The sequence below is a fragment of the Oncorhynchus keta genome, chromosome 4, assembly GCF_023373465.1.
Source record: "Oncorhynchus keta strain PuntledgeMale-10-30-2019 chromosome 4, Oket_V2, whole genome shotgun sequence".
Classification (NCBI taxonomy): Eukaryota; Metazoa; Chordata; class Actinopteri; order Salmoniformes; family Salmonidae; genus Oncorhynchus; species Oncorhynchus keta.
In genome coordinates, this window is record NC_068424.1 from 58719918 (window position 1) to 58735305 (window position 15388).

The window sequence follows — 15388 nt, forward strand, 5'->3', positions numbered from 1 at the left end:
GACCAATACGATTTGATTTGATTAGATATACTGTACCCAGACACCAGACCTGACAGTTAAAAGATCAGATCAGCTTATGATCTTTTCCAATCAGTTGTGTAAAGAAAATACCTTCCTGATAATTGGAAGCATGGTTATGTTGCAGGCCATGTGCTGTGTGTTTGGGATCCTTTATCTAAATGCTGCTTTCATTGTATTATAAAGGTGACATTACTGTGTCTTATCACAGGTGCAAGAAAAAGAGGAAATGATCTGCACATCATTGTAAAGTTCTCAGAGGTGGAATTATATGAGCTGTGCAAACAAAGAACACAATACACCTTACGGTTTTCATCTGGTGTATGATGCACAATATCTAAATGCTGGTGAAATAAGACATTAGGGATCTTTCATCACACAAAAGCTATTGCATTTCCCATCCTTCATTAGCTGAAACTGAGCCAGTGTAATATGGCAGAGAGGTGGTAATTAACCATGTCCGATACCTGAAGACTTGTGTTAACTCCCAAAGGATCCTAGGGTTTAGCTCAGCTGGCTAAGATAGTTTTGTGATGTGCAGATGAGCTGGGTTCAAACCCAGTCAGTCACATCAATCTAGTCATTATTAACGTGATGTTGAGATGGATGCACCAAGCATATTACCTAACACTGTATAAAGGACCCTACCTGAAATGAGGGAAATTACAGGCAGAAGAGATGAGCAGACAATATATTGTCCATTGTTAGTCACTGCTATGAAGGTAATAACTGGAATGTTAACAGACATTTGTGAAAAGCACGGATCTGTAATACAGAATGCATTTATCAAAATTACCGTTGATCGTGCTTTGGTTTTCAACCTGCCTCACCCATAATTATAAACCAGACACAGCACCGCCACCTACTGGTAACCCCGTGAAATTGTAGTTTTAGAGCAACTACTCATGGTTGAAGTACTGTAACTAATGGACTAGTGAATAACTAGTAAAACAACACCCCTAAGGTAATATCTTGCAAGATAGTCATTGAGAACTGCTGTACTTGTATTCGTTCAGAGGTACTTCTATTAGAGGAATAAAGGTACTTTTATTAGAGGACTAGAGGTATAGAGGTACTTTTATTAGAGGAATAGAGGTACTTTTATTAGAGGACTAGAGGTATAGAGGTACTTTTATTAGAGGAATAGAGGTACTTTTATTAGAGGAATAGAGGAACTTTTATTAGAGAAATAAAGGTATAGAGGTACTTTTATTAGAGGAATAAAGGTATAGAGGTACTTTTAATTAGAGGAATAGAGGTATAGAGGTACTTATATTACAGAAATAGAGGTATAAAGGTACTTTTATTAGAGGTATCGTATCAGAGGCATCTCTCACAAATACACACCAAACGGCTGAATATCCTGGCCTTTTAAATTGCAATCAGCGAGCGTCTGTCCGTCTGACGCACCTCAATCTCCTTGAAATGGACACTGGCTTTACTCCTGATGGATGGTTCACATGACTCTATAGAAGGGAGGAAAAAGTAAGTGATGAGAAATAAAAGAGACTACAGTGTAGACTCTGTAAAACTGGTGGTGGTGAAAAAAACTATGTGAATGACTTACTTGCGGTTCCACTTTGTACTGAGGCATTGCTATCGGAGCTGTCATCTCCGTGGTGAGAAGATGGGGGCAGTCTCACAGCCAGTTCTCCCAAGGTGGGCTTCACGTTGAAGCGCTCTGCCAGAGACAAATGCAGTTTTTTTTAAATCCCAATTCAATTACATTATTTGTATTTGAATAACAGTAGCATTGAATCACAATCACATGATAGTCCTGTCGAATCCCAACCCTAATGTTACCAGCCTCATGGTCTATCCAAGAACCCTACTCTATCCCGATTGTTGGTGCACTCACTGGGGTTCTGGACTCTCTCGGCCGCCCTCTGCTCCAGGTGCATGTGGATGATGGCCTGCACCTTCCTCTGATTGGTGGAGATGTTGGGCTCGGCTATGACCTCGGTCAGCCGCAGGTTGTTCTTGATGGCCTTGGAGGCTGTGGCCCGAGCTAGCATGGGCAGCTGCTCCTGGTAGTCCCTGTCTGTGAAGTCAATCTCCCTGCCCTGGATCCCTTTGATCCTGGACAGTTATACAGTATATACGTTTTATCAGCTACAGTGCCCTCCATAATTATTGGGACAGTGAAGCATTTCTTCTTCTTTCGGGTTTTATACTATGAAAGTTTGCTTTTGAAATAAAACAATGACAATGAGGTTAAAGTGCAGACCGGCAGCTTTAAGTTGAAGGTATTTTCATCCATATAGGGTGAACAGTTTAGAAATTGCAGCGCTTTTTGGACATAGTCCCCCCATTTCACTTATATGTGTATTAAAGGAGTAAAAAGTTAAGTATTTGGTCCCATATTCATAACACACAAGGAACTTTATTCATTACATCAAGCTTCTGACTCCACCGACTTCTTAGGTGCATTTGCTGTTTGTTTTGGTTGTGTTTCAGATTAGTTTGTGCCCAATAGAAATTATTGGTAAATAATGTAGTGTCATTTTTTACTTTTATTGTAAATAAGAATAGATTATGTTCCTTAACACATCTACATTAATGGAGATGCTACCATGATTATGGATAATCCTGAATGAATCATGAATAATGATGAGTGAGAAAGTTACAGATGCACACATTTTTTGGGGGGTATGATATTTGTGCTTCTATGGAAAAATATGAGGAACTGGATCTGGAAAGCAGTAAAACAAAGCCTGGTTAAACCAGACTGACCACAATGCTCACCAGTGAAACTATTGTAAGTGCAGCAGACAGTCTAGATTCACAAAGCTAAGGAAGAGAATCACTTGTTGATCAGTTAGCGTCTATGCATTGTATTTATTTTAGCCAGGATAGTCAGCTCCGTAACAATTGGAAAACAGACAACCCATTGTCTCACTCTCTTGATAAAGCCTATTGTAATCCTAATGTATTGATGAAAAGGAGAGGATTTGAATTGGTTGAGCATGCTAAGGCTCCCGAGTGGCGCAGCGGTCTAAGGCACAGCATCTTAGTGCTAGAGGCGTCACTACAGACCCTGGTTCGATTCCAGGCTGTATCATAACAGGCCATGATTTGGAGTCCCATAGGGTGGTGCACAATTGGCCCAGCTTCATCCGGGTTAGGGTTTGGCCATCATTATAAATAACAATGTTTTTAACTGACTTGCCTAGTTAAATAAAGGTTAAATAAATGTCCCACCTCCTGTTAGTTAAGATGGTGTAAATCTCTTGCACTAGAAGCTCCGCTGCTCCTGGCTTGCAGTGGATGGTCCCGTCCAGAACTTCCTTTTGCAGATGGATGTTCTGTTTCACTAGAAACTGATAAGAGAGTAGAAATGGATTCTCCATTATTCAACATGACAAACAAAAGAAAAGACAGGATGTCAGTAGTATAGAAAGACAGCCTTCTCACAGCAAAAACATTGACTTTGCAAGTGGACATAGGATTATACCCACCAGTTTATTTGTACTCATACACCTACTATTTTGTTACTGTCCGTTAGTCTGGGTTCAAGTCTGTTTAGCTAAGGAGTGTAATGTGATAACAGAACAGAAGAGATGACAGAGGCTACCTGGCCATACCCTCCAACTCTTACCCTCTCTATTTGTGCCCAGTTGCCCTGTTTGGTTGGAAGTGATGTACCATTGTTGTAGGAGTGCATGGGGAAGTCTTCATGATAATACCAGGAGAACATCTCTGCCACAAGGTAGCCATTGGAGAAATCCCTGGTGAAGGGAAATGTTACTCCATAACATAGGGGAGAGTGGGATAAGTTGAGCCTTTTTTTTATATTCATTACACTGCATTCAGAAAGAATTCAGACTACTTCCTTTTCCCCCCACATTATTTACGCTACAGCCTTATTCTAAAATTGATTAAATTAATGTTTTTCCTTATCAATCTACACACAATACCCCATAATATCAAAGCAAAAACAGGTTTTTAGATTTATATTTTTAATTATTTTACAGAAATACCTTATTTACATAAGTAGTCAGACCCTTTGCTATGAGATACGAAATTGAGCTCCAGTTTATCCTGTTTCCATTTATCGTCCTTGAGATGTTTCTACAATTTGATTGGAGTCCGCCTGTGATAAATTCATTTGATATGACATGATTTGGAAAGGCACACCTGTCTACATAAGGTCCCACAGTTGACAATGCATGTCAGAGCAAAAACTCAGCCATGAGGTCCAAGAAATTGTCCATAGATCTGGGGAAGGGTACAAAAACATTTCTGCAGCATTGAAGGTCACCAAGAACACAGTGGCCTCCATCAATCTTAAATGGAAGAAGTTTGGAACCACTAAGACTCTTCTTTGAGCTGGCTGACCGGCCAAACTGAGCAATCGGGGGAGAAGGGCCTTGGTCAGGGAGGTGACCAAGAACCCGATGGTCACTGACAGAGCTCCAGAGTTCCTCTGTGGAGATGGGAGAACCTTATGAAGGACAACCATCTCTGCAGCACTCCACCAATCAGGTCTTTATGGTAGAGTGGCCAGACGGAAGCCACTCTTCAGTAAAAGGCACATGACAGCCCGCTTGGAGTTTGCCTAAAGGCACCTAAAGACTCTCAGACCATGAGAAACAAGATTCTCTGGTCTGATGAAACCAAGAATGAACTATTTTGCCTCAATACCAAGCATCACATCTAGAGGAAACGTGGCACCATCCCTACGGTGAAGCATGGTGGTGGCAGCATCATAATGTGGGGCTGTTTTTCAGCGGCAGGAACTGGGAGACAAGTCAGGATCGAGGAATGATGAACGGGACAAAGTACAGAGAGAGCCTTGATGAAAACCTACCCCAGAGCGCTCAGGACCTCAGACTGGGGTGAAGGTTCACCTTCCAACAGGACAACAACCCAAAGCACACAGCCAAGACAACGCAGGACTGGCTTCGGGACAAGTCTCTTAATGTCTTTGAGTGGCCCAGACAGAGCCCGGACTTGAACCCAAATGAACATCTCTGGAGAGACCTGAAAATATCTGTGCAGTGACACTCTCCACCCAACCTGACAGAGCTTGAGAGGATCTGCGGAGAAGAATGGGAGAAACTCCCCAAATACAGGTGTGCCAAGCTGGTAGCGTCATACCCAAGAAGACTCAAGGCTGTAATCGCTGCCAAAGGTGCTTCAACCAAGTACTGAGTAAAGGGTCTGAATACTTATGTAAATGGCGCTAAAAAAAGATATACATACTGTAACTGTAGATTGATGAGATTATTTTTGTTTAATCCATTGTAGAATCAGGCTAACATAACATGTGGAAAAAGTCAAGGGGTCTAAATACTTTCTGAATGCACTGTATATTCATTATGGAAATAATCAGAATTTCTGTAAACATTACAGTTTTGAAAGTTATTGCTTATCCAAAAAAAAGCGGTGTCTTGGCACAACTTATCCTGGGTATGGGGTATGTTGAGCCCCTGTACAGGGTAAATTAAGCTGCCTACACATTTCTGTACTGAATGGAATATTACCACTATAGTTACCTTTTTGAAACCACGTCTATTTTTATTTCCCAAACACAGTAACAATCGCTTTTTTGTCTTTTGATAATTTAAAGCATCTTTTAACACATGTTTTTTTTCTGGGAAGAAAACACTTCAATTTGTTCAACTTCACATTTGGATAAATTTACAACATAGCCATTGGCTCAATTTACCCCAATGCAAACATGTTGACTATAGCCAACACAACTACAATATGCACTTTCAAGCTAGGTGTAGAACGTCATATTAAAGCTTATAGAGACCCCAATAGAACAATCTTAAAATGATCTACTTTGGTTTAGATACAAGCATCATTAAACCTCTAATCTAATTTAAAATATATACATTTGTTTACCTAACTTGCTTACCACTTTTTCCATGTGGTTTATTCCTTCACAGACTACATGAAAAGTGACACTTCCTCAATATTTGGTCAAATTATATATCTTGTGTGTTGTTTCCTTGAAACAAAGGTGGCTCAATTTATCCGACTGTCCCCCTAAGGTTACTTGGTTAGATAGACCAACTCTCAAGTTATATTTCACATAATAGACACGCTTTGCAATTTGCTAATGTACACTCACCTGCGCATATTCTTTGGAGAAAATGACAAATCCAGGCTTTGGAGCCACTTCAGAACTTCTCGTGGCAGTCCTGTCTTTTTGGGAGGCTGTGCGTAAGCCATTGTCAGCTGTAATGTTAATTCAGCTAGCGTCTATGAACCAGCCACACACGCTTACAAAATGATAAGATACGTTACTATTGGTCTAACTTTTCTGGTTCAGTATTTCGTTAAATTGTTGCTATATAATACTGTGTCTTATAGAACATTTGTGGCACACGAACTAGCTAAGCTAACGAGCTTACTAGCTCATATGGCACATTTGACATGTTTATCAACAGTTCCATAGCAACGGCATTACTACTTGTTCTTTCTCCTGGAAAGGTGAACGTATCGCGGGAAGGTACATTGTTGCCACCCACTGGAAATAGAAAATGTTGCGCACACTGAAGAGAGCTGCTTGCCTTTGAAAGACTTGCAAATACGTGGAATCCAAAACGTTTTAATAAAATAATAGCAAGCAGCTCAGACAATAAGATCACACATAAAACACATAAAGCAAGCAAGTTTATATCTATATTTTTGAGGATATGAATGTAGGAGTAGTGTTCTCAATGATAATAGTAAAGATTTAGGTGAATTTCAAGTTTTGCAGATGCACAGGTCTAATCTAAAATATATAACGTGATAAACCATGTTAATATAACAATCCAAATTAAATGTATTTTCCATAATATGAAAGCACTTTAAATTGTGTTATTGTATGAGCATATGAGCCAGCAACAGATTAATTTATAAACCTGCTGCAAAATATTGATGAGGAACACATTTTCTAAGTGCCTTTAAACAGTCCAGCTCTGGATTTAAATGAAACTCTCCCTTGAAAATGTTCATAGCAAACCATGATTGCTGGTCATTGCTCCAACCCCAAATTTTAGCAGTTTCTTGTGAACCATCCTAAAACCTGGTATAGGCTAAATCAAGTATGTATTTCATTGCTTCAAGTGCAAGTAGTGCTCCTTCTATCCTTGCAGGCTGCCTTTGAGATTGTGACGTTCTAAGCTCATCATATGTACTGGAGGTAGTTCCTGAGGGGGTTGGGAAGGGGAAGATGGTTGATGAGGTGAAACCTGTCACGGCCCACACGGTCACGGATACGCTGTCGACACAGCTGACTCAATGGTTGGGGCGTGGCTGCAGAAATGTGGAAGGGAGAAGGGAAAACATATCATGCTATTCAACCAAATCCACTACAGCCCAGCTAGTTTGCTATTGCTTGAACACATGATATTCTATTCCAGACAATGATGGTTTAGTTTTAAACATATAATGGACAGCTAGTTTGACTTGGGTGATTAACCAATAACACTACGATACTTTGGCTATAGGAATTCACTGATTTCTAAGGATGACTGTGAATAGGCCTATAGAACTTACCCTCATAGACCAGTAGAAACCCCTCTGTCAGGCTGCTGGGGGGAGCAGCCTCCACAGGTCTCTGGAACTCAATGTTCCTGGCATGGATATCTGCCCCAAAGTCCAACAACAGCTTAACAATGGCAGTGCAGTCCTTCTCAGCGGCAGCGTGTAAGGGAGACTCCATATATCTACCTTTCTGTACATTTGCTCCTGTGTGGAGGCGTAAACCAAGGTATGGATATAACACACATTTAATAGTCCTATGTCATTCAGTTACAGGAAAGAAGTACTTTATCGATGTCATAACATGATGGATTTGGACTTTTATCCAGGTGGGTTAAACATATTAGTGGTGTAGAAATGGGAAGATGCTCTGAGCTACTACAGCATTAGTGGTGGATGTGGCCATAGTGAGAGTGCTATACAGGTACAATACATTTCACCACTTGGGGAGACAGTAATAATCTTACCACTAGTTCTCCTCCTCTCATCATACCTGGCTATGGTGATTTGTCAGAGCAGATGTGCACGTGCCTCACCTTCCCTCAGCAGCCTCTGGACACACTCTATCTCCTGAGAGACACAGGCGGTGTAGAGGGGCGTTCCCAGGTGAGGAATGTCAAAGTCCACGTCGGCTCCCCATCTGATTAGAGTCTCCACACACCCACTGCTGCCTACCGACCGTAGGCACATACATGGAAGTCATTACTGTCAGCTTTCCAATTATTACGGTTGGTGTTTTAGCTAATTATTTCTGTACCCGGAATATGAGGATTCCTCTAAGCACCATGGGACATACACAACATAATTAAAGTCAGAGTATCTCAAAAACTGTACTCTGATTTGTGATATTTTGATTCAGATTTTTAAGTTTTATGTATTTGCCTCAATCCCAAGTTAGCATACAGCCCAAATGGTCAGTGAAGTACACTTGAAGGTTCATACCAATGATGTAAATAAACCATGGATTGCTGATGCTAAGTATTAGCCAATGAGAGGCTTTAAAGCCACCGGCCGCCATATTGGTACACCTCATAGGAATAAATGGAATTCAACAGTATTTCAATTAAATGTTTCAAGGACAAGATAACATGTATTTAAGTATTTTTTTGTAGTGGGGACAGTAACATTAGTACTCACAAAAATGTTTTAAATGTTTATATGTATATATATATATACAAATTTAAAAAATATACAATATATGTTTAGCTCACATAATATAATTTAAAAGTATGCATTAAGTGTCTTTAATAGAATAAACTAATTTAGACATGAATAAATGCATTTCTATAGCTTGCAAAATCTTTTTTACAATAGAGGAGTATTACCAAGGTGACGGTGCGGTGGCTTCAATACAGCAGCCCTTGTCATTCATCCAGGTTCATTGGGTTCATACTAGATTCATTAAGATAAGGATGTTGGAGTGATAAGGGTACTGAGCATACCTTTACTGCTGGCTTGGTGAATGGGCGAGGGCTGAAATACCAGAGCCTGGGGTTTTGCCCCGTTCTCCAGGAGGACCTCTACACATGATACACTGCCCACTGAGCACGCGTTGAAAAGAGGAGTCACCCCATCAATGGTGGTGACGTTCACCTGCACAGAGTCTCATGTTAACTCTGACCGCTCAGCTGAATAACGCAGCACCATTTTGGGGCAGAGAAAAAAATAACAAATAACAGAGAACAAGATGTATTTTGCAAAAGCTTTATTAATGACATTTATTAAGCTATTTATTAAATGTATTATTTAGTACAAATGATTACTGTTTCATGTTTAAAAAATAGAAGGTTATCTTGATTATTAACAGATCTTCTCCATTGACTCACATTGGCTCCTGCAGCGATCAGAGCTCTGGCACATGCTACATGGTCTCCAAGGCAGACCTCGTGCAGAGGACTCACATGGTCTATAGTGACTACATTTACATTGTGGCCCTGTGGGAGCAGCAGAACACAACCGTAGTACATTGCAGAAAGTAAGCAGTGGGTGCACACTGAATTGGATTACCTTTGGCTCACCTGTAAAATGAGATTCCTCAGAGCTAAGAGACGACCTTGGCATGCAGCATCATGTAAGGGTGAGCGGTCTGCCCAGGACCCTGCAGCAAACACAAATGCTTGTCACATACCACAGCTCACCGTCTCACAGTTTTGAAGAATGATTCCATTTCACAGGGCACACACACCTGGGTCAATATCCAGAATAGCACCAGATGCATTCCAGACTGCATCATCATTGTTACCTTTCTCCATATCACTGATCTATGACACTTCTATTCTATTTCACTTCATATAAGGTAGAGTACTAAGGATCCATGTTGTCCAATTGAGGGTGAGCCAATATGTCTCCATTGGCAATAACCGTCAAATCTATTTTCTCTTGAACTAGCCTAACCTACTTGGTGTATTAATGGAAGACCAAGCCACTGTAAATCAGAAACAAAACATGTTCTTGGAAAACTAGTGTAAACTACATCTAGCTACATCACTGACCTTTAATAACGCACAACAAGATTTGATTTTGTGTTGCTGTTTGCTGCATTGGTGCTCCCTTTCAGCTTAAGTGCTGTTTTGGTCTGCAGGTCTGCCTACAGACCACAGTCAGTCAGGAATGAAAACTAGGGCAAGGGGGGTGGGCCGTTCTATTAATAGTTTAGGGTAGAAATGAGCCTGACTGGTATGTACCGTATACACAGTTATTATGTTTCAGCAACTTTGCATGTTCAGGTCAACAAAGTGAGTATATGCATTATTCACAGTAGCCAAATTATAAATAATCATTATTGTGATAATATTTTTTGTTGTTGTGACAATATACTAATACAGTAGAGAGATATGGGTACTCACTGTGTCCTTGACCAAAATCAGAGCCAGTACGGGGAGAACAGAGCCAGTACGGTGAGGTAAATGTTTACGGTGAGGTAAACATTGGAATAATGGAGCAACGTGAAAGGATTCGCTGTCATATTGCCCCCTCTTTTTAACAGGCTCTGCTATAGGGGAGGGGATCATATGCCACTCTCAAGTGGTCCTCACTGAACTTCTGTGTCTGTGTTAAAATAGTTTAATTCTCATTGTGGTGTAGTGGAGTGTCATTTAAATGATGGAAGTTTCAGCAGTCAATATCATCATGTAATCAGTGTCCACTACTGGTTCCAAGGCATGTTAGGTGCTAAATTCAACTAGTAAATCTGAGCATTGTCCAGAATCAAGTTACAAGGAAGGAAATGAGATACTTAGTCAGTTACACCATTGAATGCATTCAACCGCAACAAGTCTTCCGAATTTAACCCAACCCCTGTGAGTGCATTTTTAATCCAGGAACAAGGAAAATGCCAACAATAAAGTGAAGCTTCCAACTGAATATGAAAAAGACAAAGTGCCCATTTCAGCATCTCTGACCTATTAAAGCATTATTGATACAAAGGAGTGAGAGTTGGTTAAAGGCATGGCAGGGTAATATCATAAATGTTGTAGATTAAATGCAGCAGAGAACAGTATAGTTCCACTATTCGTTGGGAAGGTCGGAGATTTTGCCAGTATTTCATTCCATTCTCTTTAGTTATTTTCAGCCTGGCTGAATTAGCCATGTAGTCCAACAACAATCAACAAATTGCCATTAAACATGACCGTATAATGTTTTGATTTACCTTGTTTTCTGCAATGTTTGTTTGGACATAACTCTTTATCAAAATAGCTTTCCTAGTATTAGCCCGGCTGCCATCGTTTGTCATCAATCGACATAAGGAAAAATAGCGCCATCTGGCGGTAGTAGAGCAATCCTAGTATTTGAATTCACACGTATTCCCAGGGGCTCAAGGGTGGGCAAACATTTCTTGGATGTGGAAGGTTCGAACAAAAGACAGTACAACAAACTCTGTGTTCAAACGTTCAAGCTTTAACCAAGCCAATTTCAACTTTATATGGAAAAATAAACATCATTATTTAAGAAAAGTAGATGTAAAGTATACTGAGGAAGGTGGACTGAATGCATTGGACTGTTATCCAATTAATTGATACACCATCCACAGTGTAATTACTATCTTCACCATAGTCAAAGGGATATTAAATATCTGCTCTTTTTTTTAACCCATCTACCAATAGGTTCCCTTCTTTGCGAGGCATTGGAAAAACTCCCTGGTCTTTGTGATTGAATCTGTGTTTGAAATTCACTGCTCGACTGAGGGACCTTACAGATAATTGTATGTGTGGGGAAAAGAGATAAGCTAGTCATTCCCAAATCATGTTAAACACTACCATTGAACACATAGTGAGTCCATGCAACTTATTATGTGACTTGATAAGCACATTTTCACTCCTACTTATTGACTCAAGACATTTCAGCTTTTCATTTTGAAATCATTTGTAAACATGTCCACTTTGACATGGGGTATTGTGTGTAGGCCGGTGACCCCAAAAATATATCAATTTAATCCAAATGTGAAAAAAGAAAAGGGGTGGGAATTATTTCTGAAGGCACTGCATCTGGTCTATCAACATTTAATGGATGATAATGGCAATGCTCTATTGTATAACAATTTCATTCAAAGTGTTATCTTGTTTGCACCAATAGGCAATACTCTACAGTAGCTAAGGCAAATCCACAAGCAATGCTTTTTTTATCAAATGAATGTTGACATATTCTACTGCAGTACCACAGATGTTTCCATTGGTTATATATGGATGTCAATTCTTATATATGTATATATCTGATATATATATATATATATATATATATATATATAACTCAGCAAAAAAAAGAAACGTCCCTTTTTCACGGTTCTTTCAAAGATAATTAGTAAAAATACAACAGATTACAGATCTTCATTGTAAACATAGTTTCCCATGCTTGTTCAATAAACCATAAACAATTAATGAACATGCAGCTGTGGAACGGTCATTAAGACACTAACAGCTTACAGATGGTAGGCAATTAAGGTCACTATTATGAAAACGTAGGACACTAAAGAGGCCTTTCTACTGACTCTGGCAAACACCAAAAGAAAGATGCCCAGGGTCCCTGCTCATCTGCTTGAACGTGCCTTAGGCATGCTGCAAGGATGCATGAGGACTGCAGATGTGGCCAGGGCAATAAATTGTAATGTCCGTACTGTGAGACGCCTAAGACAGCCCTACAGGGAGACAGGACGAACAGATGATCGTCCTCGCAGTGGCAGACCACTTCTACCAACACGTGCACAGGATTGGTACATCCGAACATCACACCTGCGGGACAGGTACAGGATGGCAACAACAACTGCCCGAGTTACACCAGGAACGCACAATCCCTCTATCAGTGCTCAGACTGTCCTCAATAGGCTGAGAGAGGCTGAACTGGTGGCTTGTAGGCCTAATGTAATGCAGGTCCTCACCAGACATCACCGGCAACAACGTCGCCTATGGGCACAAACCCACCGTCGCTGGACCAGACAGGACTGGCAAAAAGTGCTCTTCACCGACAAGTCGCAGTTTTGTCTCACCAGGGGTGATGGTCGGATTTGCGTTTATTGTTGAAGGAATGAGCGTTACACTGAGGCCTGTACTCTTGTGCGGGATCCATTTGGGGGTGGAGGGTCCATCATGGTCTGGGACAGTGTGTCACAGCATCATCAGACTGAGCTTGTTGTCATTGCAGGCAATCTCAACGCTGTGCGTTACAGGGAAGACATTCTCCTCCCTCATGTGGTACCCTTCCTGCAGGCTCATCCTGACGTGACCATCCAGCATGACAATGCCACCACCAGCCATAATACTCATTCTGTGCGTGATTTCCTGCAAGACAGGAATGTCAGTTTTCTGCCATGGCCAGCGAAGAGCTTGGATCTCAATCTCATTGAGCACATCTGGGACCTGTTGGATCGGAGGCTGAGGGCTAGGACCATTCCCCCCGGAAACGTCCGGGAACTTGCAGGTGCCTTGGTGGAAGAGTGGGGTAATATCTCACAAGAACTGGCAAATCTGGTGCAGTCCATGAGGAGGAGATGCACGGCAGTACGTAATGCAGCTGCTGGCCACACCAGATACTGACTGTTGCTTTTGATTTTTACCCCCCACCCCCCCTTTGTTCAGGGGCACATTATTCGATTTCTGTTAGTCACATGTCTGTGGAACTTGTTCCGTTTATGTCTCAGTTGTTTAGTCTTGTTATGTTCATACAAATATTTACACATGTTAAGTTTGCTGAAATTAAATGCACTTGACAGTGAGAGGACGTTTCTTTTTTTCCTGCGTTTATATTTATAGTACCAGTCAAAAGTTTGGACACACCTACTCATTCAAGGGTTTTGATTTTCTTTATTTTTACTATTTTCTACATTGTAGAATAATAGTGAAGACATCAACACTATGGAATCATGTAGAAACCAAAAAAGTGTTAAACAAATCAAAATATATTTTATATTCTTCAAAGTAGTTGGCTGCTTGTCCTTCACCCTGCGGTCCAACTCATCCAAAACCATCTCAATTGGGTTGAGTTATTGTGGAGGTCATCTTATGCAACACTCCATCACTCTCCTTATTGGTCAAATAGCCCTTACACATCCTGGAAATGTGTTGGGTCATTGTCCTGTTGAAAAACAAATGATAGTCCCATTAAGCACAAGCCAGATGGGATGGCATATCAATGCAGAATGCTGTGGTAGCCATGCTGGTTAAGTGTGCCTTGAATTCTAAATAAATCACTGACAGTGTCACCAGCAAAGCACCCCCACACCCTCACACCTCCTACTCCATGCTACACGGTGGGAACCATACATGCAGAGATCATCCATTCACCTACTCTGCGTCTCGCAAAGACACGGTGGTTGGAACCAAAAATCTCAAATTTCGATTCATCAGACCAAATGACAGATTTCCACCTGTCTAATGTCCATTGCACGTGTGCCTTGGCCCAAGCAAGTGTCTTCTTCTTATTGGTGTCCTTTAGTAGTGGTTTATTTGCAGCAATTCGACCATGAAGGTCTGATTCCCGCAGTCTCCTCTGAACAGTTGATGTTGAGATGTGTCTGTTACTTGAACTCTGTGATGCATTTATCTGGGCTGCAATTTGTGAGGCTGGTAACTTTAATGAACTTATCCTCTGCAGCAGAGGTAACTCTGTGTCTTCCTTTCTTGTGGCAGTCCTCATGAGAGCCAGTTTCATCATAGCACTTGATGGTTTTTGCAACTGCACTTGAAGAAACTTTAAAAGTTCTTGAAATATTCCGTATTGACTGACCTTCATGTCTTAAAGTAATGATTGACTGTCGTTTCTCTTTGCTTATTTGAGCTGTTCTTGCCATAATACGAACTCTGTCTTTTACCAAATAGGGCTATATTCTGTATACCACCCATTCCTTGTCCCAACACAACTGATTGGCTCAAATGCATTAAGAGGGAAAGAAATTCCACCCATCTCTACAGATCGGTGTCCCACCCTCACAACGGTTGAGCTAATGTGCGCTAATGTGATTAGCATGATGTTGTAAATAACAAGAAAATTTCCCAGGACAAAGACATATCTCATATTGGCAGAAAGGTTACATTCTTTTTAATCTAACTGCACTGTCCAATTTACAGTAGCTATTACAGTGAAATAATATCATGCTATTGTTTGAGGAGAGTGCACAGTTATGAACTTGAAAAGTTATTAATAAACCAATTAGGCACATTTGGGCAGTCTTGATACAGAATTTTGAACAGAAATTCAATCTTTCTTTGAATCTGTCTACAACACTGCTACCATCTAGTGGCCAAAGTATACATTTCGCTTGGGCTGGAATAAAACATTAGGGCCTTTCTCTTACATTTCGAAGATGATGGTACAAAAACAAGTTATTGTATTATCTCTTACCATATCGAATGTGTTTTATAATCCCACATTCATTTCACATTTTCCATAAACTTCAAAC

General features: G+C 40.6%; 2 protein-coding genes across 3 annotated transcripts; both read right to left on the reverse strand.

Moving 5' to 3' along the window:
- Nucleotides 1-1302: 1302 nt before the first annotated feature.
- Nucleotides 1303-6436, reverse strand: spata4 (spermatogenesis associated 4). Its single transcript, XM_035766542.2, has 6 exons — nt 6101-6436; nt 3617-3746; nt 3220-3338; nt 1877-2097; nt 1586-1699; nt 1303-1484 (listed from the first exon to the last, which is right to left on the reverse strand). The coding sequence occupies exons 1-6, from the start codon at nt 6199-6201 to the stop codon at nt 1390-1392; spliced, it is 780 nt and encodes a 259-aa protein (XP_035622435.1). The 5' UTR covers nt 6202-6436; the 3' UTR covers nt 1303-1389.
- A 128-nt stretch (nt 6437-6564) lies between these two features.
- asb5a (ankyrin repeat and SOCS box containing 5a) lies at nt 6565-10255 on the reverse strand. 2 transcript variants are annotated; one of them, XM_035766514.2, is made up of 7 exons: nt 9993-10255; nt 9519-9598; nt 9327-9434; nt 8943-9093; nt 8037-8171; nt 7516-7707; nt 6565-7272 (listed from the first exon to the last, which is right to left on the reverse strand). In XM_035766514.2, exons 1-7 carry the CDS (start codon nt 10039-10041, stop codon nt 7145-7147), a joined length of 843 nt encoding a protein of 280 aa, XP_035622407.1. In that variant the 5' UTR covers nt 10042-10255; the 3' UTR covers nt 6565-7144. The 2 variants fall into 2 exon arrangements, with proteins under 2 accessions (XP_035622407.1, XP_035622399.1); XM_035766506.2 differs by having other exon boundaries at nt 9686-10255.
- Between the last annotated feature and the right edge of the window lie 5133 nt (nt 10256-15388).

What these genes read in the sequence shown, in the direction of transcription:
- spata4 (XM_035766542.2), bottom strand. Translation starts at nt 6,201, where the DNA reads ATGGCTTACGCACAGCCTCCCAAAAAGACAGGACTGCCACGAGAAGTT. An exon ending in ACTGGGCACAAATAGAGAGG is followed by an intron (nt 3,339 to 3,616) that starts GTAAGAGTTGGA and finishes CTCTCTTATCAG; the next exon opens with TTTCTAGTGAAACAGAACAT. An exon ending in ACCATCTTAACTAACAGGAG is followed by an intron (nt 2,098 to 3,219) that starts GTGGGACATTTA and finishes ATAACTGTCCAG; the next exon opens with GATCAAAGGGATCCAGGGCA.
- asb5a (XM_035766506.2), bottom strand. Translation starts at nt 9,752, where the DNA reads ATGGAGAAAGGTAACAATGATGATGCAGTCTGGAATGCATCTGGTGCT. An exon ending in TGAGGAATCTCATTTTACAG is followed by an intron (nt 9,435 to 9,518) that starts GTGAGCCAAAGG and finishes CTGCTCCCACAG; the next exon opens with GGCCACAATGTAAATGTAGT. An exon ending in GTTTCTACTGGTCTATGAGG is followed by an intron (nt 7,273 to 7,515) that starts GTAAGTTCTATA and finishes ACATTTCTGCAG; the next exon opens with CCACGCCCCAACCATTGAGT.